We start from the raw sequence: 23,893 nt of genomic DNA on the forward strand, positions 1-23,893 counted from the left end.
GGTAATGTGACGTGTGTTTGACTGACCTGGCATCCAGCGTCTGTCCCAGTATGTGCAGGCAGTTCACTATTGAAGCGGCATCATTACCTGAAACAGAACAACACCAGACTACATTTACACCAGTGATGCTGTCTGGTCTCTCTGAGGGTCTCTGGGGGTTTTAGCAGGCTGATATGAAGTGTCCTAAATGCTTAAAAACTACCAAAAACTGTGGTCTAGATCATGTTTGTACGTTTTTAATTTGAGATTCAGATTTGAGTTAAAATAATCCTATTTGGTTTGATTTATGATTGATATCTAATTTCAGTAGTTTCTCTAAGTGAATGTTAGATATTATTAATGTTTCTAAAAGCAGAATTTTTCGATGATAACCATGCAATCAAAGTATCTACGCCTTAAAATAATTTCTTATCACAAGGTGGCATACTGTGAATGTTAGATATCATGACACACATTCAGCTCAGAGATTTAAGCTTTGACTTTTATCATCTGAGGCTGAACATGAAAAAAGAAAACATCAAACACAGAGAAGAGGGTCGAGATAAAGTTACACAAGTGGATGCATAAACAGTCACACAACCACAACATGCTGAAACACACACACGCACACACACAAACTCACAGGCCTTACCAAACAGAGAAATCCTGTGCCTGACCAGAACTCCCAGTTTGCAGAAAAGGCTAAGAGAGAGTTTGTGTTTGAGAGATTAGAGATAAGAAGAAAATGTTAAAAAGAAAGAGGAAGAAAGCAGAAATAAATCACATTTGTACAAGAAGAGAAACTGGAGATAGAGAAGTCATCAAAGTTATACTTTAATAAACTGGGTCAGGAATATTCATTTGAATTCCAGGTGGCATAAGGTGCTTAAGTTAGAGATGAACACCTCACCTGGTCACCATCTCTTTCTCTTTATTGGAGGCGTGACCGCCGCTGCTGATTGGACGAACGGCAGTGGACAGGAAGTACAGACGATGGTTTTTAAAATACTGATCAACGAGGGGCAGGACAACCTAAACATTACACAAAATAGCAGCCTGATGAATCTCTAAACCAGCTGGATGAAAAGTGTGACATTAAATCTGTCAGGAGAAACAAACCTTGCCAAAAAACTTGAGCTGCTGTTCATGGGGAATTTTATCTCCCTTAGATCTCATAGCAGCATCTGAAACACAAACATACATCTCATCTTATTACTCCATCATTGTGCGTTTATGTATTCAGTATTTGTGATGAAATATGACCTGGATGTGATTATAATTGTACTCTTACCAAACTCCAGCATGTGTTCATGAGCTTCATCCACATATGTGATCAACTGCTGAAGAAATGTGTACGCAAAGCGTTTCTCTATAGATGGTGTGTCTAGATCCTGTTCTTTCATAGCCCTGCACAATACAGTACACACAAACACACACACACATCACATCTACACATACAGCAGGAGAGATTCATCTCCCACATCAACAAACCGTTCTAATGCTGTTCTATTCAAATGTAATGTTTGTGTCACCTTGACACGGTGTATCCATTGATCTGAAAGAACTTAAGGATGTCTTGTGCTTTTTCTCTGTCTTTGCATTTCTCTTTGGCAGTTAAAGTGTCGTAAGGAACCAGTAATGGATGACTGCCTCCACCTGATAAACACACACAAACACATCAGTTACAAACTACACAACATCTGACAAACAAACACACACACACATTATAACAAACCACACATCCTGTACTGTATGCTGGAAAAAACACAATCCTGCAGTGCCATCTAAAGGCCTTTACAATAATGACACAGATCTGTGTGCAGTATTCAACACAATGCATTGTGCTTCATTTAACCTGTGTGTGTGTCAGTAATGATATTCTGGCTTATTGAAAGTTTCTATTGGGTTATTATTACTGTAAATCTATTGTGCTTACAGTAAATCAGAGCGTACAGTTCATTAAAGGTGCTAAAGAATGCATAATCAGTTCTCTGATATCTACACAGAAGGTTTGTTGCTTTATTAAATGATCCAGAGTCAGTTTTGCATGTCCATTTACAACCCTAGGATTTGTCTTTATAATAAAATGGTCTATTATTACCTTATTTGAAAGGGTCATGAATAATAATGTTGAGCTCTGTGTTGTTTATTTTGCTTGATATATAAATAAACTATGTTTAAAGTACTTTGTTGTTATTTATTCTTAGCAGAGTTTACCAAAAGTTACGTGCTGACCATGAAAGCCGCTTGTTTATGTTGTTACTGCTGAAACCGTCTATAACATAAACTAGCATATAACATTAACTAGCATATAGTGCTAACTCAGCAGTCACAACTTTGTTTTTATCATTGTAACAGCATTGCACTTAATTTAATGTGTCATTTATATTGGGGTGTACATCTGTACTGTAACGTCACAGTTGGTGTTATGTTGAGATTGGTCTGTTTTCTAGCAGTCTTTTGAGGTTTACATAAGAAGGAGGAAACATATCTCATAATATCTCATTACCATGAACACAACTCTGATTATTCATCTATGCTTATAAATGCAGGTTTACATTCTACAGCACCTTTAAAGATATCAGTGAAGTACACTAGAAAACAACACATTGATTTACCTTCAACAACAACTTAATTTCTGACTCATTACACAAGAAACATTTACATAAATCTATATTTCTGAACTTGAACCATGAACAGCCAACCTTATCATTTACATTTACATTGATTTTTTTAAGCATTTATTTATGAGAGACTTACAAATGAGGGAGCATTCAATGTTTTCTCTTAAAAAGTCAATCATATCATTTTAATTTTTTTTAATTACTGTGCCACATCACCCAGGACCAATCTGTGCCAAGACCCATCAGTACTGTGTGTTTGTATATGGGGTATATGTGTGGATATTTATTTCACAGGGTCATTATGAGATTTGGGATGGGTCAGATGGAGGGTTGACGACACATCTTATCTACCTTTGGATTCTAGCTCCAGTTTTTTCTTCTGAGCCCAAATGTTGTGGTAGTTTTCAGCCAGCAGTTCTGCCATTGACTGAAAGACAAACACTGAATTACTGCAATGTTTCAGGGCACACATTCACATTAAAGCTGTGAAGTCGTGACACTCACATGAAGGTCTCTGGACAGGGTCACGTTACTCATGTCTACAGGTCGTGGGCAGAAACCATGAGCGCCCTCTATAGACCGCTGCAGGTGACAGCAGTCAACAATCACATCATTAACGTTTCAGTAAGATACACATTTCATTTTTCAAACATAAGTACTGTTTCTCACCTGACTGGACAGAGATATCCTGCGCGTGCGGTTGTGCAATGTAGTCGCATCGCTCTCTTTCGTCCGCTCGATGCTCCATCCCCACGACAACATCGTCTTCAGGCTCTCTCTGATTGGCCAGCGATAAACCTCCTTATCCTATTTATTTTCAATTCAAAGATTTATGATTTACAGATTTACAGACTGAATGTATCAGAGATTAGGCGTGATGTTTTAATACCTTCTCAGAGAGACATTTGTAGGGCTTTAGTAAAGGATGAACTTTAGTTGATTCACAGAACTGCTCTCCGTGAACCCAACCCATTGCAAACTACAGAAAGAAAGAAAAACACAGGCAGGAATCAACTACAAGAACTTTACAGTGAAATAAATCAACCCCAATGTAACTACGAGAAAGTAAAGAATAAACACTTTCATAAACTCAAGAATATTATCAAGTTGATTTCACATTTTTGTGATGTTTGTCCATGTGACGTGGTGGTGTGTGCTATCCCTGCTGAAAAACCATAGAAACCATCACAGAAATTCTATTGGTTTCCATTAAAATACTATTTGGAGCCATTAGCTTGTACCATTAAAACCATTACAAAAGTCCTTTCTGTAGTGTGTTTTGGGTATTATTCCAGAAGGATTTAATGGTCCCACCAAAAGAACCCAGCACATACCAGTAGAGACCCACACAGACCATTATAGTTTCCATTACAACCAATACAATTCACATTAAAGGGGGGGTTTAATGCTATTTCACACATTCTGACTTATTAACACAGTTTAAGAGTTGTAATCCTCGTGCTAAACAAATGCAAAGTGTCAAAAAAGCAGTTCAGCGTATTTCTGGGCCAAACTCACGCTTCCTCTTTCTTACAAGAATTTTTTTAGGACATGGGTACCTGTTACGCATCAGTGACCCCAAATTCCTTTTATGGGCACTTCAGAGTGAGAGCGAGGACACTCATTAGCATTGTTCCTTCGAGTTATCACTGCACGCCACAGCTTTTTTTATATCAAGACTCAACAATGGCATGAAAATAGACGTGTGATTTAAGATGTAAGGAGAAGAACACCTTGTTGAGCTTTCCAAGTAAGCCAGATTTATGGAAACATTGATTATCGTTTGTTAATCCATGGTAGCAACAGGGTTTTGAAAGTCTATGGGAATTTTTTGTCAACTTGTAAAACATTTACTCTGATTGGTTGTAACCATGGACTGTAAAAAAAAGATGGACGCCGCGACGCCGCTTCCTTCCATTGTAATGAACTGAACGTAAAATGTACGACAACGGACGCGGACATGTCACGCAAAAACATCGGTTTGGAGCCAGGGCATGCGCAGAAGGAATCGTCCATGGAGCCCAGAGGCGGAGCCACAACATCAAACTTCCGCCCGAACACTCGCACGGCCAATTCAACCGCAACCCTTGAATGTCTCATTTGACTGACTTGCTAAAATAAGGTAAGTTAAATACAACTCATTTTGTCGTTGTGAAATAACACAGAAATCAAAAATGAAAAGTTAGTTATCTTCAATCTTTCCTCGAAGATCCGAGAGTCCGCTCAGAGCAGCTGTCAATCATTAATGTCGATCATAATGAAACACCCCATTTCTTTAGCTCAAATGACACTTCATCACAAAAATCAACAATTGAACATATATCAGCATGATAACAACTACCTTAAAGGACCAAAACCATCTTTTGGAAAATTTTATTGTAAGCGTAATTAATTTTTTTTATTTAGAGCTGAGTCCTGTTCGTTTGCATGAAGAGGGCGGGGTTTATGACTTGTACTGCAGCCAACCACCGGAGGGCGATCACAGAGACAGCAGCTTCGCTTTTTAGGATGTATGAGGCACACTCGGTTGTAACATACACACAGCCACTTAACACATTTCTTACCTTCTCCATTGACCATTTCTCATGTGAATATTCAGCATATTTATTGATGAAATGGTCGAGCTTCTCTGGGATAACAACACTGCAGAAGAACAAACCCACAGAATCATTATCAGGACTCATTCAATCTGACACCAATGTTAAAAACCATCTTCAAAAAAACTTCATGAAATCTAAAATCAAACATTTTAATGTCAACGAGGTTTTAGAAGAACGTGATTAGCTGACTAACAGATGAGAAAAGCAGGATATTTTGATGAGATATTATGCCTAAACAGGTTATCAGTGCTGACTGACCTGCTGGTGTCAGCAGGCTGTGGGTTGAAGTTTCCTTCAGCGTCCATTGATGACTGTTTCTCCATCATGGCCACGTAGTTTGACTCCATGTAATCTGGAGGTAAAGCTCCACCCACTGCGCTCAGACACGGCAGAGCTAACTTGAACAGCTCCACGTCGTATTTCTAAAAAAAAACCTTACATATATCAAAAACGTATACATAATTTCACAATGAAACGCATGATAAAACTACAGTGCATGATGAATCTTTCTGTTCACTGCTGTACCTTTCTGGCCAGAGCATCAAAGATCCCCCAGAAGAGTTTTCTAGACAGATGCAGCTCCTCATCCGACGCCGCGCCAAAACTTCCCCATCCTCCCGACAGACAGTAATACTTCCAGCAACGCTCGTAGTGATTGGTCAAGAGCTGAGAGACGACACACCAATTAGAAGAGAGATTATTACACATTTCCAAATCTCTTAAAGAAGACATGTTGTGAAAATTTGACATTTCCATGTTTAAGTTTTATAATTGGGTCCCAAGTGCTTCTATCAACCTAGAAAATGTGATAAAGATCAACACAGTAACTTAGTTTTGGTAAACCATTCTCTGCAAACATGTGAAAAAATAGCTCAATGAAATTTGGCTCCCCTTGTGATGTCAGAAGGGGATAATACCGTACATTAATCTGCACTATCCAACCACAGCACTGCCATATAGTGCAGATATCAGCTCATTTGCCTTTTAAAGGACTCACACAAAAACAGCACATTTTTACTCACACCTACCTTAACATCTTATCTATTTGCTATTTTGAGTTAAAACTTCACATGTTTACTTTGTGGGGACACCAAAGATTTTTTGACATCTTGTGAAATGTCCCCTTTAAAAGCCCAGACTCATGTAAATCAGCATGCAGACAGCATCTGACCTTCAGAGGCATCTTAGTGTGTTCATTCAGCACAGGAACATCAAACACCAGACGTCTCAGTAGATGCTGCATCATGGACGGCCGCAGTTTACTGCAAACACACACAAAACACACACGCACACAACAACAAGACTGAATGACAAAGAAGCAAACTTGCGTGCTCTCGTTTTGAATGATTTTTCTGGATATGATTGTTGAATGTAATGGTACTGGTTAAATGCACGTCCTCACCCGCACACAGACAGCAGACACTCCTCTATAGCGTCTCTCTGAGCTTTAGTAAGACAGCAGCCTTTAGAGAGTCTGTAGACGGTGTGCAACAGAGAATCAATGAGAGACGCAAACGGCTCCGTGCCCGCAAACAGAGGAGCGCATTTAGTGAGCAGAGGCAGAACGGCCGTGCACAGGTACCGGTTCAGTGCCAACGCCATATCTGTAGCACTCAGAGCGACCTAACGGGTCAAATGTCAGTGTTATAACACACACACAAACACACTTAATGATCCAGAAGATGTGAAGAGAGACATCACGTGACTCACCGTGTCCAATGAGGCGGCAGCTCTAAGGTCAGGTAGGAATCCGACCTCTAGCAGGTGCAGGAGAAAGTTCTGGTCCTCGATGCCGTAAACACGGTCCAGGAACAAAACCATGGCCGCTTTGTGATCAGGACAGAAGCCCGCGGACATATCCGGCTCGACCACAGAACCGTCTGAAGAAACAAAAATAAACCGTTACCAAAACACTTCTGTACCGATGACAGTGTTACATCCACTGGGTTTGATTACACAGGACACATGTGTGAAGTGTGAAATATTGACTGTCATGAACTAGGGCTGTCACGATTATGAAATTTGGCTGAAGGTTAATTGTCTAATTAATTTTAACCAATATGATGATTGATTGTCTGTTTTATTGCTTTGACATTAAATTCTCATACATTTTTGTGATTATTTAAATTAAATCTTTTGCAAGGTTTACCTTATATACACATATTTAAAATTAATAAATTAATGAATATATATTTAAAATTCTTCATAAGAAATAAACAGTGTCTGAAAAATAACAGAAAATAAAAATGCAATCAAAATATACTGACTATACCAGAACAGGCCTTTAAAGCAGACATATCATGCTTTTAAATCTGTCCTTTTTACATATAAATCATCTATTTGTGGTCTATATAAAGCGAAACTGCAATGCTTGGGTCTGAATTCCTCATTATTATAGCCCCACAGGCCCCCTTTCTACCCCTTTTCTGATGTGCATCTGAGAGCAACTCGTTTTGGTACTGTCTTTTTAAATGCACGTCATACCCTGCCCCCTCTCCAGGTTGCAGAGGTGACACTCGGTTAAACTCCACCCCGTTCGGCCATTTTTGTAGTTTTATAGCAGAGATACGATTATCTAGCTGCACAGAAACTTTTTATTTACTCGTTATTCACAAAATGTCAACAACGGAAGACTTGTCCATCCAGCCTTATATGTTCGCGCCAGAGTCGGAAATGGAGCGAGATGAAAATGAAGACGACGAACCTGCAGAACAACGTCTTCATATGGAGGTATCGCAATGGTGTGTTAATGCCGGCTGTCTTATTTCAGAATATTAACAATTATAAAGTTGACTATTATTCTTAGTTAATTGTAAGTTGTTGTAATATGCTATAACTTAATCCCGGGTTGATGACCACATGCGACATCCGCAGGCTGCAGCCTTCGGATTGAGAAACAGCACTGCTAAACCATGACAACCGTGTACTTTACTGTTTTTAAAGTTATTTACAGCTTACCGAAGTGCTCTGCTCGTCGTCTCCAAAGATAGAAGTAATTGACCCCTCAATCAGACCAAGTCTATCGGCAAATCCTACTTTATACTGGTGGAGGTTGGTGAAATAGTTATCCTTGAAGTGCTTCGCGCACTAAAAAATGACATTTCCGTGAAAAACTCAACCAGGCACAGGTTCAACAACCGAACATTTTGATTTAATCTCTCGTAACTTCTGCATCCTTGAGCTTGGACTACAATATCGCAGCGAGAAATTGAAATGGCGGATTGCTCGTAGTGTTGGGCTGGAAGTCGATGTCCTTATTTAGCAGTTCCGCTGCAAATACTGTGACGTAATTGTTCAAAAAACGTAATAGATAATAGAAAAATCAGAACCGGTTGGAAAATATGACCAAAACAGAATATAAAGATATCAACAAAGCACCTGAAGAGACTAATTTCAACTTTTATGTACTTCTAAACACTACAAATACACAACAAAATGCATTTAAGAGCTAAGAAAGTGGATTTAGCATGATATGTCTCCTTTAATAGTAGCCAATCCTACTAAGGTCACATTAGTACTGGTATTAGTATATTTTTCCACTGTTTTGAAAGGCTTTGCAATGTATCGTCTCATTTATACAGGCGCTGCAGCTCCCCCTTGTGTTTTTAGAGAGATGTGCAATCATTGCGGTGATCTGAAATCATCACGATGAGGTCAAACAATCACAATGAGACGATTATTTAATCATTGTGACAGCCCTAGCATCAACCCAAAATATCTCAATAAAGATGTTGACTAGATTAGAGACCGACCTTTAGCCAGCGTGGGCATCAGAAACGGAATGCTGATCACACCCACCAGATCCTCTATAGGAATAAGAGATCTCAGGATGGCTCGGATACGAATGGCCTCACCCTTCCCTGCGTGGATCAGCTGATGGGACACATAAAAATAATCTGTGGACTTCATCATCAGACCTCATGAAACCATGAGCTCAAGAGCACAAAATCTTTCAGGGTTTCAGTACATTTACACACACACACACACACACACACACACACACACACACACACACACACACACACACACACACACACACACACACACACACACACACACACACACACACACACACACACACACACACACATGTTGGGTTTCCATGTTTTGTGGGGACATTCCATAGACGTAATGCATTTTATACCATACAAACTGTATATTCTATTCCCCTTACCTACCCCATTCCCTAACCCCAACCATCACACAAACCTTTCTTGTACCTTAGATTTTCAAGAAAAATCATTCTGTTGGATATATACGCTTGTTTCCTCATGGGGACATCAAAATGTTGGTACACAAAAACACTGGTATTCCTATCTTTGTGGGGACAATTGGTCCCCACAACGTGATAATTACCAGGTACACACACACACACACACACACACACACACACACACACACACACTCACACACACACACACACACACACACACACACACACACACACACACACAAGCACAAACTCACATGCATCTCTGGAGCACAGCGGCCCAACAGATCAATCAGAGCAGCGTAGAAGGTCATGATGGCATTTCCCATGTGAATGGTCTCATCTTCCTCTTCCTCTATCACATCATTACTGAGAGAGAGAGAGGTTATATAGATTCACAAACATCTCTCAATAAGCAAAAGTTTTTCAGATCAGTATTAATTCATTACAAACATCTTTCCCTTTACTGTTGCTCAAAGTTTTTATGATGGTTTTGGGTCATTTCAGGGCAACAGCGGAGAGTTCATATCTCACTTTACTATAAGGAGTGTTTCTCTCCGTCAGTCCTTCAATAATGTCTCTCTGTGTTAAATACATACAGCGTCCTGCTCTCCTCTGTTGTAGGTGATGGTCCATCTCTACACGGATCTTCTGAGATCTTTATAGCTTCCTCCATCGCTGCCAGCAGACCATTCCCACCCTCTCCACGAAGAGCGGGTCCGAAACACTCCGGCCGGCGAATCAAAAGCCGTACGACCACGTTAGCGTTCTCCTCGACGCTCTCTCCTAAAGACGTCACCCATGCAAACATGTTTAATCTTCACAAACATTAATCATTCAGACCTGGGTTTAGTTTTCATATGTTAAATACAAACCATTACAGAAGACTGCAAATCTGAGAAAGTCCAAGTATCGTTCACCCTCGACTGGATTCCAGCCGATGTCAGGATATCCTTTAGACATCAACATGACACAACTCTGCAAACCACAACCGGCCAGATACTGAACTACCTGTAACACAAATACACACAAACACACAACACAGAGGTCATGGTGACATACAGAATTAATCAGTTAAGGCCCGTGTAAAGTCATCTCAGAGAAGTGTTTGTAAACACATTATAAATGTTAGAAATGTTTTGCTGAAACACATTACAAAGACCGTAAACTATGTTGTACTGAATTGTGGAGGTTACACCGTTAAACAGTTTTTCCACATTTCTGTGTTCAGGATTATTTGGGCGGGGCTAAAACGGTGGCTCGATGATGCACTGGAGCTCTGAGCATTGCTCCGCCCTTAACACAATCTTGAGCATCCATTCAGGTTGTAGCGGTAATTGAAAGTTAAAAAAGCAGCAGCTTTCATGCGAGTGAGAAAGTTTCACAACAGTACATGAACACACATCCAGACAGAATAAACTTAATAATGCCATTTTAGATTGAATCTTCTGTGGGAACACTGAGTATCCTGCTCTGATTTCTGTCAGTATGAACGTTTTTGTTCTGTTTTGTGAGTTATTAAACCATTCAGTTCATCCATGACCTATGACCTTTTTGTGTTATTTTCTAAATGTTGACAGAAACAATTGTGAAATGACGGCATTTACATTAACCGATATGCGACTGAAACTTAGTTTTTACTCTCTTTGTCGAGTGATGTTGGTTACGTATAGGTATTTAAGGGTTTTGTCTTGTCATGTTTATGTCTTCTATTTTGAAGTCCTTGTTTTATGCTCATGTCTTTTATTTTGAAATTATGTCTTGTCATGTTGTCTCTAGTTTCCCTATTCCCTGATGTGTCATATTTTGATTGGTTCCCTGTCCATATATAAGCCTATATAATCCTGTTATCATTGTCTCTGGTCGGTTATTGTTAATGTAAAGTGTATTTGCCATGTCTGTTTTCTTGTATTGTCTCGCCATGCCATAGATTTTTGTTTATACTTTGTTTCATTAAAGCCACTTTCTGCCTCTTTTCATGTCTTGGATTACACACGTTACAAGGTGTTTTTAAATCAAAAGAGATGAAGGAGTGTTATCCAAACATTATTGGCTAGAAAAACCTCTTATAGTTGGAAGCAGACACGTATTGAAGTGTTTCTGGGAGGTTTTAGTACCACTTCATCTTCAAATAATAATTATTTTAAAAATCACCACATGTGAGCGGCAAAACTTTTTAACTTTTGTAGCCTCTTACTTTCTCAAGGTCTGGTTCCCTCAGAGCCAAAGCCAGTTCATTATTATCCATCACTGATGCTGCAGCCACGTCAAGAGGAGTCGAACCTCGCATTGATGGAGACGCTGAGAAACACAAAACAAACACAACTGAGCTTATAAGGACACTATGACAACAGATATTATGACAACTATTGTTTCCTTGAATAATCCTTCAGCAGAGTCTTCAGTCATCACAAGATGAAGGTCTTACCGAGTCCCACACTGCTGTTCTCCAGCAGGTAACTCAGATGGTCAAACATGGCCTTCTGATTCTGACGGCTGATTCGACAGAAATAGCAGAGGAATCGACAACAGTTTGCCACCATCTTTGGAAATGTAATTTCCTGAAGAGAAAACCTCACATCAGAGAAAACATCAGGACAACTGCACATGACTATAATAACTTTATCAGATACTATAATGTACTCTGATAAAATAAACGTATTAGGACCCTGAGGCAAACCAGAGATATCAGCACTGTTTACAAGATAAAGTCTTTCATGGACTTCAATATTATACAACAATATCTAACCACAGAATGCAGCGACTGACCAATCAGAATCAAGAGACGCTGTGTGTCATATTGCTCATATTTCAATATTAATTGTGGTCTGTATTACTCACTTTAGACTCTCCTCCTCCCAAAACATTCACCATCACCTCCATCACAGTCTCATGCATCCCGAGAGCTCGCATCAGGTTGGGATGCTGATAAAACACTTTATTATTCATGATGTCACTGCGGATGAGACAGACAGATCAGAGATCAGACTGGAATCTGATTAACACACAGTCACTTTTTAACATGTCTCGGTTCAGGGTTACTGTCAGTAATTCAGACACACTGTAACATCATGACATCATTCATTGATTATTGTTTAAAATAGCGTCTGAGCGTCACCTGAGGCCGTGGATCATGAGTTTCTCTTCTTCACGACCCATGCGGACACTGAGCAGAGATCGGATCTGACCCAGAGACGCCAGCAGGTTTATGGTGTCCTCCACAGAGACGGCGTTTATGGTGTAGGTTTTGGGCAGCGCTCTGACCTGCCCGCCGATACCATCATACTGCCGGTGGAGTAACACAAACATGGCCCTGACCAGCTCCGGATCCTCGATGACGGACTCTTGAGCCCACCGCACCATCGTCTCGGAGATCAACTGCTGTAAAGTGCCTACAAGATAACATTAACATCACATCACAGGGGGTTTATCTTTGTAAGCATGAGGTTTGTATGTAGCATAACATGTTTATATGAAGTTTGCTGTAAATTATTTCTCTTCTGGTTCTGCTTGAAAACAGATGTGACCGTCACAGTGTTAAAACACTTCATTGCACAAAAGTTAAGAAATATGTTTCAAGTTGATTTTTTATAGAAGACAAACCAAAGTGTTGTACAAAGACCAATAAGAAAAAATAATTTACAGTCGCAGGAAAAATTAAGAGATCATTTCAATGGTCCCTTTAATATTTCTATTTACTATTAATTTATAATTAAAAGATTTTTGTTTCATTCTGTCAACTACCGACAACCTTTCTGCTAAATTCTTAATAAAATGTTTTTTATTTGTAGTCATTAACAAAAAAATTTGAATTTGAAAAATATTGTTATAGATGCAGTGTTTTCTTATCTTCAATATTACAGAGATTTATTAACAAAATACTTCTGTTTTTACATGTATTTTAGGAAAAACTATTTTACATTTGCTGTTGGGTGACTTTTCATGTCTCCTGAGGTTTGCTTTTGTTGAAATTCAACAGACACTGGACTGAAATGCTCACAATACATCTAGAAATGATGATTAAAGTCTAAACTGGAGTGCTCTCTTCATTTTTTTGAGTGGCTGTGTATATAACAAACAATACAAGATAAATATAGATATATGTAACAGTCTAAAAGACTGGTGAAATGTATTAAAATGAATCATACTGATTTAATCATTTACAATGTGCATTAATAATGTCAACAGGCAACAATTCACTTGAAAAACAGACTGTGTTTGGCCCAAACCATCTTTTATCTCCATTGAAAGTAACTACAAATTTTTACAGTCCACTGTCTCTGTAGGGTTCCAGTTCAAGTGTTTCTTCTCATTTTTAAAACTGTAAGATGTAGCACATTAGAGTCCTGAAGTTTCTACTTACTTGGCTTCTTTGATTTCTTTTTCTTTGGTATTTCGGTCAGTTTTCTCTTAAGGTACGTCACCTTCTCCACCAGAGACATCAGACGACCTCTGATAGTGAAATCACTGTCTCCATCTCCTGATTTATCATCATCCATCTCAATGCCTGAACATACACACACATGAAAGAACACACACACACACACAAACAAACAAACACAAATAAACGTGTCTTTATCTGACAAATACATGCAGTAACAAACATCTTTCATAGCTTGTTCACGGCAAAAAATTGACTCTCTTACTTAGTATTTTTGTCTTGTTTTCATTACAAATACCAAAAAAGTCTTAAATCAACATGGATAAAATGACCTAAGAATTTTTTTTTACTTTTTTTTCTTGTATTACATGTTTCATAAAAAAGTTCAAGTTGAGTTTTACCCCATTGGCAGATTTGTTTTGCTTGTTTTAAGCAGTATTAAATGCACTTAAATTTGATGTTTTTTGTCTAAAAACTAGATTTATTTTCTTAGATCCTTTTGCTCATCAAGAAAATCCATCTTGATTTAAGAATTTTTGGATATTTGTACTGAAAACAAGACAAAAATACTATGTAAGAAAGTCATTTTTTGCAGTGTTCACATTGCAGACTAAAGCATTAAGTCATTGATAAATGAAGAGCAGTGACAGAGAGTTGATGTTTACCGCAGTGAGTCATCAAATCCTCGTGGAATTCCAGCAGCTGTTCCCGGATGGTTACCGGACACGGACAATCCTGCTTCTCATCTTTAAAATTCAGCAGCATGTTGATCTGAGGACCACACACAAACACACACACACACACACACACACACACACACACACACACACACACACACACACACACACACACACACACACACACACACACGTATCATATGAAGACACAGAGTTTGAAGTGTGAGCTCTGCAGCAAGTGTTTGGTGACATCACACCTGTTCCTGCGGAGGTGAGCGGAACTCTTTGGTTTTACGTGCGGTCAGAGCAGCAGACATGTTCAGCGCCTGCATCACTTCGTTATAGCGGAAACGCTGGTTTTCCTGAAGATTTGCTACAAAGTCATCAGAGAAGGCGACCACGGCCTCGATGCGATGCCGAACCTGACAGTCACACAGATACTGCAGCAGGTGACACATCTAAAGACACAGAAAAGATAAAACAATGCAGTAAACATCAGTATCACTAATACAGCATCACAATATATAATCAAGTAAATTAAACAGTTTATCTTCTATCAACACAAACCAGTAGATCAGATTATTTTTTATACAGAGTCTGACATTAGTGCAGAAACACCCGAATGAGATCTTTCACCTGGAGTTTGACAGGTTCAGGAAGTTTCATCTGTAAAAGTCCTTCTTTGGGCATCTTTCCTCTCAGACTTTGTTCCTCGGCTCCGCCTCCCTCCAGGTGGCCCCACCCACTGCTCTCCTCTTCCTCTGGGGAAGAGGGGCCGCTCTTCGCATCAGAATCCTGTGAAAACACGCTGGGATCGATCAGCTGCAGGATGGTCTTCAGGTCTCCGTTATGAAAGACGCCCATTATCAGAAGAGTGTAGAAGAGTTTGATGAGAGGAACGAACAGAAATTCAGTGCTGCCCCCTACGGGGTCTCGCACGTGTAAACTGCCCTCTCGCACCGCCTCCGTCAGCATCTCCATCGTCCGACACTTCAGCGTCTCCAACGGAAACTCTGGGCTATGCTGGAAACAGTCACCCCCGTTACCAGCACCGTTACCGTGGTAACAACCGACAGACCCCACGAAATTTGGCGAGGAGAACCGCATGCGCGGCTGCAGCGACGTGCTCAGTCCGATGCCGGGGAGCCCGTGTTTTTTCTTCTCGTTGGGGAAAAGCGTGATGCTCTTGGTCTCGGGCGTCATGGGAACGATGTACTCGGAGTTCATCATCAGCCGTGCGGTGGCGTAGCTTCTCAGGTGGATGTCTATGAGCAGGTCGTAGTATCCGGTACGCAGAAGGCCCGGCACGTATTTGTTCTGGATGGCGTAGAGGAGTTGGGCTTCGTCCACGTGACTGCAGAGCGCGTGAGCCACACGGTTGTTCCCCAGAGCGCAGATGGCCGAATATAAACGCAGCGTGTGATAGTGAAACTTCAGCAGGTCTCTCTGTTCTGTGAGCTCAAGAATATCCAACGACCTGAGAGACACAAACACAGACCTGAGCTTGGTGTTTGCTAAGTGTGTAAGTGCATGTGTGTACGTGCGTGTCATGTACCTGTTCTCCTCAGGTATATGGAGAGTCATGAATTGCAGCGGTTCTGAACTCTGAACCATCCAGCCCAATCTCTCATTGACCCTGGTGACCTCAGCCCTCAGGAACTGATTGGGAACACGACTCCATGACACCGGTGTGAGGTACTGCACGTGTAACCGCGGTGGACACTGAGGTACAGCGTTCTTCCGTTCACTTTTAAACAGGCCGGCAGAGAGCGGCATCACATTCTACACAAAGACATACACACACGTGATGATGATGCATGAACTAAACTTATACGTGTGTCCTGTTTGTGCTAACACCGCAAAATAAAAATAGTCTCAATGTCCCGTGTGTGTGAGTTCACCTTGACACGTCCCAGTTCAAACTGGAAGACATTTGGACTGGTTGCCTGCGCAAACACTGCAGGGAAGAGTTTAGTTCTCGGCTCCACCTGCGCAGATGGTTGAGATGAATGAGTTTATCAGATCACAGCATAAATGATTCTGAGTAATAAAAACTCAAACCTGGTAAAAGGTGCTGAGCTCTTTCCCATTGGATGTGAACGTGAGGAAGCCATTGGCTGTGTCCACCAAACATCCGATCTCCAGACCGTTATTGTTGCGACCCTGACTGGGGTTGCTGCATTCACCGCCCCAAACCATGAAGCAGTTACTGCGCTTTATACTGAAAAGCAACACAAACAATGAGCTTAACACCGCAAAACAAAACAAACACTGTGTTAATACTATAGAACAACGCAAAAACTGCGCTTAATACAGCAAAACAACACTGTGCTTAATACCGCAAAACAACGCAAACACTGCGCTTAATTCCACAAAACAAAGCCTGAACACTGCGGTTAATACTGCAAAACAACACAAACACTGCGCTTAATACAGCAAAACAATGCAAACACTGTGCTCAATACCGCACAACAATGCAAACACTGAGCTTAATACAGCACAACAACAAGAACACTGCACTTAATATTGCAAAACAACGCAAAGTCTGTGCATAATACTGCACAACAACGTGAACACTGTGCCAAATACCGCAAAACAACACAAAAACTGCGCTTAATACAGCAAAACAACACTGTGCTTAATACCGCAAAACAACGCAAACACTGCGCTTAATACAGCAAAACAACACTGTGCCAAATACCGCAAAGCAACGCAAAAACTGCGCTTAATACAGCAAAACAACACTGTGCTTAATACCGCAAAACAACGCAAACACTGCGCTTATTTCCACAAAACAAAGCCTGAACACTGCGGTTAATACTGCAAAACAACGCAAACACTGCGCTTAATACAGCAAAACAATGCAAACACTGTGCTCAATACCGCACAACAATGCAAACACTGAGCTTAATACAGCACAACAACAAGAAGACTGCGCTTAATATTGCAAAACAACGCAAAGTCTGTGCATAATACCGCAAAACAGCCTGAACACTGCGGTTAATACTGCAAAAGAACGCAAACATTGCGCTTAATACCGCAAAACAACACAAACATTGCGCATAATACTGCAAAGCAACGCAAACAGGGTTGCGCTTAATACCACAAATACAACGCAAACAGCGTTGCCCTTAATTCTGCAAAACAACGCAAACAGTGTTGTGCTTAATACCGCAAAACAACGTGAACTCTGCGCTTTATACCGCAAAATAACACAAACACTGAGCTTAATACCACAAAACAACACAAACACTGAGCTTAATACCGCAAAACAATGCGAACACTGCGTTTAATACCACAAAACAATGTGAACACTGAGCTTAATAGTGCACAACAACAAGAACACTGCTGTTAATATTGCAAAACAACGCAAACACTGCGCTAAATACCGCAAAACAACGCAAACACTGCGCTTAGTACTGCACAACAACGTGAACACTGTGCCAAATACCGCAAAACAACGCAAAAACTGCGCTTAATACAGCAAAACAACACTGTGCTTAATACCGCAAAACAACGCAAACACTGCGCTTAATACAGCAAAACAACACTGTGCCAAATACCGCAAAACAACGCAAAAACTGCGCTTAATACAGCAAAACAACACTGTGCTTAATACCGCAAAACAACGCAAACACTGCGCTTAATTCCACAAAACAAAGCCTGAACACTGCGGTTAATACTGCAAAACAACACAAACACTGCGCTTAATACAGCAAAACAATGCAAACACTGTGCTCAATACCGCACAACAATGCAAACACTGAGCTTAATACAGCACAACAACAAGAACACTGCACTTAATATTGCAAAACAACGCAAAGTCTGTGCATAATACCGCAAAACAACGCAAACACTGTGCTTAATACTGCAAAACAACGCAAACACTGCACTTAATATAGTAAAACAACGCAAACACTGTGCTTAATACCGCAAAACAGCCTGAACACTGCGGTTAATACTGCAAAAGAACGCAAACACTGCGCTTAATATCGCAAAACAACGCAAACACTGGGCTTAATACCGCACAACAATGCAAACACTGTGCTTAATACCGCAAAACAGCCTGAACACTGTGGTTAATACTGCAAAAGAACGCAAACACTGCGCTTAATTCCACAAAACAAAGCCTGAACACTGCTGTTAATACTGCAAAACAACGCAAACACTGCGCTTAATACAGCAAAACAATGCAAACACTGTGCTCAATACCGCACAACAATGCAAACACTGAGCTTAATACAGCACAACAACAAGAACACTGCGCTTAATATTGCAAAACAACGCAAAGTCTGTGCATAATACCGCAAAACAACGCAAACACTGTGCTTAATACTGCAAAACAACGCAAACACTACACTTAATATAGTAAAACAACGCAAACACTGTGCTTAATACCGCAAAACAGCCTGAACACTGTGGTTAATACTGCAAAAGAACGCAAACACTGCGCTTAATATCGCAAAACAACGCAAACACTGGGCTTAATACCGCACAACAATGCAAGTGCTTAATACCGCAAAACAACGCAAACACTGCGCTTAATTCCACAAAACAAAGCCTGAACACTGCGGTTAATACTGCAAAACAACGCAAACACTGCGCTTAATACAGCAAAACAATGCAAACACTGTGCTCAATACCGCACAACAATGCAAACACTGAGCTTAATACAGCACAACAACAAGAACACTGCACTTAATATTGCAAAACAACGCAAAGTCTGTGCATAATACCGCAAAACAACGCAAACACTGTGCTTAATACTGCAAAACAACGCAAACACTGCACTTAATATAGTAAAACAACGCAAACACTGTGCTTAATACCGCAAAACAGCCTGAACACTGCGGTTAATACTGCAAAAGAACGCAAACACTGCGCTTAATATCGCAAAACAACGCAAACACTGGGCTTAATACCGCACAACAATGCAAACACTGTGCTTAATACCGCAAAACAGCCTGAACACTGTGGTTAATACTGCAAAAAAATGCAAACACTGCACTTAATACTGCAAAACAACACAAACACTGGGCTTAATACCGCACAACAATGCAAACACTGCGCCTAATACTGCAGAACAACACGAACACTGTGCTTAATACTGCAAAACAGCCTGAACACTGCGGTTAATACTGCAAAAGAACACAAACACTGCGCTTAATATCGCAAAACAACGCAAACACTGCACTTAATACAGCAAAACAACGCAAACACTGCACTTAATACAGCAAAACAACGCAAACACTGTGCTTAGTACCGCAAAACAGCCTGAACACTGCGGTTAATACTGTAAAAAGAATGCAAACACTGCGCTTAATATCGCAAAACAACGCAAACACTGGGCTTAATACCGCACAACAATGCAAACACTGTGCTTAATACCGCAAAACAGCCTGAACACTGTGGTTAATACTGCAAAAAAATGCAAACACTGCGCTTAATACCGCAAAACAGCCTGAACACTGTGGTTAATATTGCAAAACAAGGCAAACACTGTGCTTAATACTGCAAAACAGCCTGAACACTGCGGTTAATACTACAAAAAAAAAAACCGCAAACACTGCACTTAATATCGCAAAACAACGCAAACACTGCACTTAATACAGCAAAACACTGCACTTAATACAGCAAAACAACGCAAACACTGTGCTTAATACCGCAAAACAGCCTGAACACTGCGGTTAATACTGCAAAAGAATGCAAACACTGCACTTAATACAGCAAAACAACACAAACACTGTGCTTAATACCGCAAAACAATGTTTAATGTACAGCATGAGTTTATGTTGATCTTCTCAGCACCTCACACTCACCTCTCGTGAACTTTACCCTTCTCATCTCCCAGTGTAACAGTGACTGTTCGAACCGTGTTGAGCTCAAAGGCCGGATCATACTGATGAAAATCAGACGTCACCCAGCCGACCCAAACACTAGATGGCTCCTGCCCGGGGAAGATCCTCACTGAGTAGAAATACTGACACAAACACACACAGAGATTTGATCATTTGATACAACACACACGGCATTTAGCAGGTCATGTGATCAGTGGGTGTGGTCGTGATTTTAGAGGTGTGACTCTCACCGTAGACGTTTGTATGAGATTCTCGCTGTCATCTCTCTCATCAGCCAAAACTTCTTCTGACAGACGAGTGCTTGAATTACTGCTATTCACATCAGGCTTCGATTTTTTCAATAAAAACCTAAAAAACACACACACACACAATTGTACAGATGAATACAGAGGCCTAAAAGAAACCTTACACAAGCATGTGAACATAGATGTGATGTGAACATCACCAAGACGAGCGCACAAAAACTCTCTCTCTCCACAACCAGGTTATGACGACGCAACAGTTGAAAAAAATTGACATTGTTGACGTGTTTATATCTGAAGTTGACTGTGTCATAACACGTTGTGAATTAATATCGGCCATCCTACAGTGAAGTTTGTTACCTTAGGTTCAGTTAACTAGACTAAATGGTGTTTATGAATTTTGGAGCTGGACAGACAAGCTCAATATTAACTGTTGTGGTATGAAAAAGCTAGAAAATACTTGCATATAAATACAAAACCATAGGGATTACATCTGTGAATTACATCTGTGTGGTGTCCACCTAACATTCACCTCTGTTTGATTTTGGAGGGTTTCTCTTGATTGTGATCTTTATGGTTGTTGAATTCATCTCGTTCTCTGTCCGGGCCGTTGGAGCTGACGTGACTGTGTGACGTCTTCATCAGAACTTCAAAGTCAGAAACCGTCTCGAAATCATCAAGATCTCTCTTTAGAGAGGAGAAGCTGCCGTTGGCCACAAGTATCCCACCGGATGACCTAGAAAACGTCTCCGAACACTCGATGGGCATGCTCAGACGATAAAACATGATGTCTGTGTTACTGTTCTGTGACCCGAACGACCTCTGTGTGACCTTTAGGCACGGTGAGCTCTCTACTGTCCCATCAATCCTGGTTACCTGCAAAACAAACACATATTTGCTCAGTCCTGTACAGTAACACTCGTCTCGAAGAGCACGTGTCATTTGACCTCTGACCTCTATGTGCTCATGGACAGGCGGGACAGGGATGAATTGAGGCAGTCGCTTGCTGATCCACATGGTCATATCTCGGTTCATGTTGACGGCAAACGGTTCGTAGCCCTCCTGCAGGCCGCAGATGGTGAAGTACTTCAGTGTGCTCACATCCTTCCCGAAGTTCATCCGGCCGACCTGAGAGACGCCCAGACTGCAGACGGGAATGAGGCCTGAAAACCAGCAGAAGCTTCAGGACCGGCTCTGGACCGCTGCCCTCCTGTGCTCACTTTTATTGTGTATTAGTATATCACAATCACATAATATATATATGTGTAATGTCATGACATAGAATTCACATTAGCAGCGATACAAATAAATGCATATTGGAATAATGTCAGTCTGCACAATGGCCAACAGGTGGCGCTCAATTTCACTGCAGAATCTGCTGGGTTTGCACATTTACCTGCTGTTTACAGACACCGTCACCTTTATTAGAGACATAAATGAGGCACAACAGCTGCTGTGTGTGTGGACGTGTCTGTTGTGGTATATGTGGTTTATGGGGACATGAATAGTGTATAATGATATGTTTATAATGCTATAAACATGGTTTACGAAACTAAACAGCTTAAAAAACATACTAAATGGTCCTTTTTCTTGATTAAAGACCAATTGGAGGGAAGGGACTGATGATGTCAGTTGAAGTTATTATATTCTGTTGAAAGACCGATGAGTATGGAAGCCCATTTCCGCCACATAAGAAAATCATTCTCTGGTAAATCATAATTATGAGTTACAAAAAAATAAAAAATATTACCTAAAAAATCATTATTATGAGTTACAAAAAAACAAAAAAAATATTACTTAAAAAATCATTATTATGAGATAAAAAATAAAATACTACTTTAAAAGTCATAATTATGAGATACAAAAAAAATAAAAAATATTACTTTAAAAGTCATAATTATGAGATACAAAAAAATTAAAAATATTACTTTAAAAATCATTATTATGAGATAAAAAATAAAATACTACTTTAAAAGTCATAATTATGAGATAAAAAAATATTACTTTAAAAGTCATAATTATGAGATAAAAAATTTAAATATTACTTTAAAAGTAATAATTATGAAAAAAAATACTTTAAAAGTCATAATTATGAGATAAAAAGATTACTTTAAAAGTTATAATTATGAGATAAAAAAATTACTTTAAAAAGTCATAATTATGAGATAAAAAAGTACTTAAAATCATGAAATAAATTTTTTGAAATTATGACTTTTAAAGTTTGACTTTTTATCTCATAATTATGAAATTAAATGTCATAATTGTTACTTTTTTCCTTATAATTATGATAGCAGAACATGGTTTTTTTCTTATGTGGCAAAATTGGCTTCCTTAGATGAGTGAACAGTTCAAATTAAGAGTTCATTTTGATTTCATGTAAAGTTTTCAGAGGTACGTCACACGTCACTCACCTTCACAAACCTCAAAGTCTTTAAAGGCGAGTTCAGAGCCGGAGTCATCGAGCAGAACCTCACCATTAAGTGTAAACATCATCGTGCCTTCATTCATATCCACCATACAGCCGACAACATCACCCGACTGCCACGTACGGCCAAAGTGCTCATTACCCTGATGCCAACGCTGAGCCTACACACACATACACAAACCCTTGATGAAACAATATAGTTCTCCTCTAATTCATGAAATAATTTTGCTGGTGATGTATGTGCGTCAGACTTCCTCCAGTCTTGTTTTACCTTGAGTCCATCAAACACGAAGGCCTGATCATCTGATCCCAGCTCCTGGTCCGGCAGACAGCCGGGTCGAGCCCAGCCCACTCTCATCTCACCCGCCGTCACCACGTCAAATTCAAAATACCACTTCCCCGCATTCACACTGTACGTCTTCTCCGCTCGGAATATCCGGAAGCGCTCGGCTGACAGATTATTGATGTCCGATCGCGCTGCTGGAGAAAACATAACACATCATACTGTACTTTCTGAGTTTAGCCCAGTTATCTTAAAACAGTAAAAGTATTCAACTTTAACAAACACGCTGCTTGTGGAGAAGAGCTGTAAAGTGTGTCACATGGTTAGCTCGGATGACAGCTTCAGCAATGCATTATGGGTAAGTCAATTTAATTCACACCATGATCTTGGTCCGGAGCCTCCAGATTAAAGCCGTAACCCAGTAACGTCCGCACGGCTTCTCTGAGACTGTCCTTGTTTGATTTCTTGGTTCTTTCATCAAGAAGAACGTAAGGAACAAGACGAGGATTTCTTCTGTTCTTAATGTCCTACAGAGAACCGCACATAAATAAGACATCATCTGAATAAGATTGTTTTATCAGACATCAGTATATTTTATTGGTAAGTCCCATAAT

The 23,893-nt window shown here is 40.1% G+C and overlaps 1 protein-coding gene across 8 annotated transcripts in view; it reads right to left on the bottom strand.

The window, feature by feature from the left end:
* Positions 1-23,893, bottom strand: part of ryr2a (ryanodine receptor 2a (cardiac)) — a 108,760-nt gene that overhangs the window by 31,879 nt on the left and 52,988 nt on the right. For 4 of the 8 annotated variants that reach the window (XM_065272385.2, XM_065272382.2, XM_065272384.2 and 1 more), the window contains 38 exons: positions 23,659-23,806; positions 23,268-23,473; positions 22,983-23,157; positions 21,526-21,734; positions 21,104-21,447; positions 20,560-20,677; positions 20,291-20,451; positions 16,533-16,692; positions 16,373-16,459; positions 16,027-16,253; positions 15,108-15,948; positions 14,729-14,929; positions 14,460-14,565; positions 13,777-13,920; positions 12,532-12,805; positions 12,255-12,369; positions 11,842-11,974; positions 11,611-11,714; positions 10,289-10,424; positions 10,013-10,199; positions 9,671-9,782; positions 8,956-9,076; positions 6,914-7,083; positions 6,606-6,826; positions 6,375-6,465; positions 5,729-5,869; positions 5,462-5,625; positions 5,168-5,246; positions 3,493-3,582; positions 3,273-3,410; positions 3,108-3,185; positions 2,955-3,030; positions 1,512-1,635; positions 1,271-1,386; positions 1,099-1,163; positions 890-1,011; positions 632-681; positions 27-87 (listed from right to left, as the gene is read on the bottom strand). In XM_065272385.2, the coding sequence (XP_065128457.1) occupies positions 27-87; positions 632-681; positions 890-1,011; positions 1,099-1,163; positions 1,271-1,386; positions 1,512-1,635; positions 2,955-3,030; positions 3,108-3,185; positions 3,273-3,410; positions 3,493-3,582; positions 5,168-5,246; positions 5,462-5,625; positions 5,729-5,869; positions 6,375-6,465; positions 6,606-6,826; positions 6,914-7,083; positions 8,956-9,076; positions 9,671-9,782; positions 10,013-10,199; positions 10,289-10,424; positions 11,611-11,714; positions 11,842-11,974; positions 12,255-12,369; positions 12,532-12,805; positions 13,777-13,920; positions 14,460-14,565; positions 14,729-14,929; positions 15,108-15,948; positions 16,027-16,253; positions 16,373-16,459; positions 16,533-16,692; positions 20,291-20,451; positions 20,560-20,677; positions 21,104-21,447; positions 21,526-21,734; positions 22,983-23,157; positions 23,268-23,473; positions 23,659-23,806 (6,095 nt within the window). Of the gene's footprint in view, positions 1-26; positions 88-631; positions 682-889; positions 1,012-1,098; positions 1,164-1,270; positions 1,387-1,511; positions 1,636-2,954; positions 3,031-3,107; positions 3,186-3,272; positions 3,411-3,492; positions 3,583-5,167; positions 5,247-5,461; positions 5,626-5,728; positions 5,870-6,374; positions 6,466-6,605; positions 6,827-6,913; positions 7,084-8,955; positions 9,077-9,670; positions 9,783-10,012; positions 10,200-10,288; positions 10,425-11,610; positions 11,715-11,841; positions 11,975-12,254; positions 12,370-12,531; positions 12,806-13,776; positions 13,921-14,459; positions 14,566-14,728; positions 14,930-15,107; positions 15,949-16,026; positions 16,254-16,372; positions 16,460-16,532; positions 16,693-20,290; positions 20,452-20,559; positions 20,678-21,103; positions 21,448-21,525; positions 21,735-22,982; positions 23,158-23,267; positions 23,477-23,658; positions 23,807-23,893 lie in introns of all 8 variants that reach the window. The other 4 variants (XM_065272383.2, XM_065272381.2, XM_065272380.2 and 1 more) reach the window with 1 other exon arrangement.

Source organism: Paramisgurnus dabryanus, chromosome 1, assembly GCF_030506205.2.
Source record: "Paramisgurnus dabryanus chromosome 1, PD_genome_1.1, whole genome shotgun sequence".
NCBI classification, from domain to species: Eukaryota; Metazoa; Chordata; class Actinopteri; order Cypriniformes; family Cobitidae; genus Paramisgurnus; species Paramisgurnus dabryanus.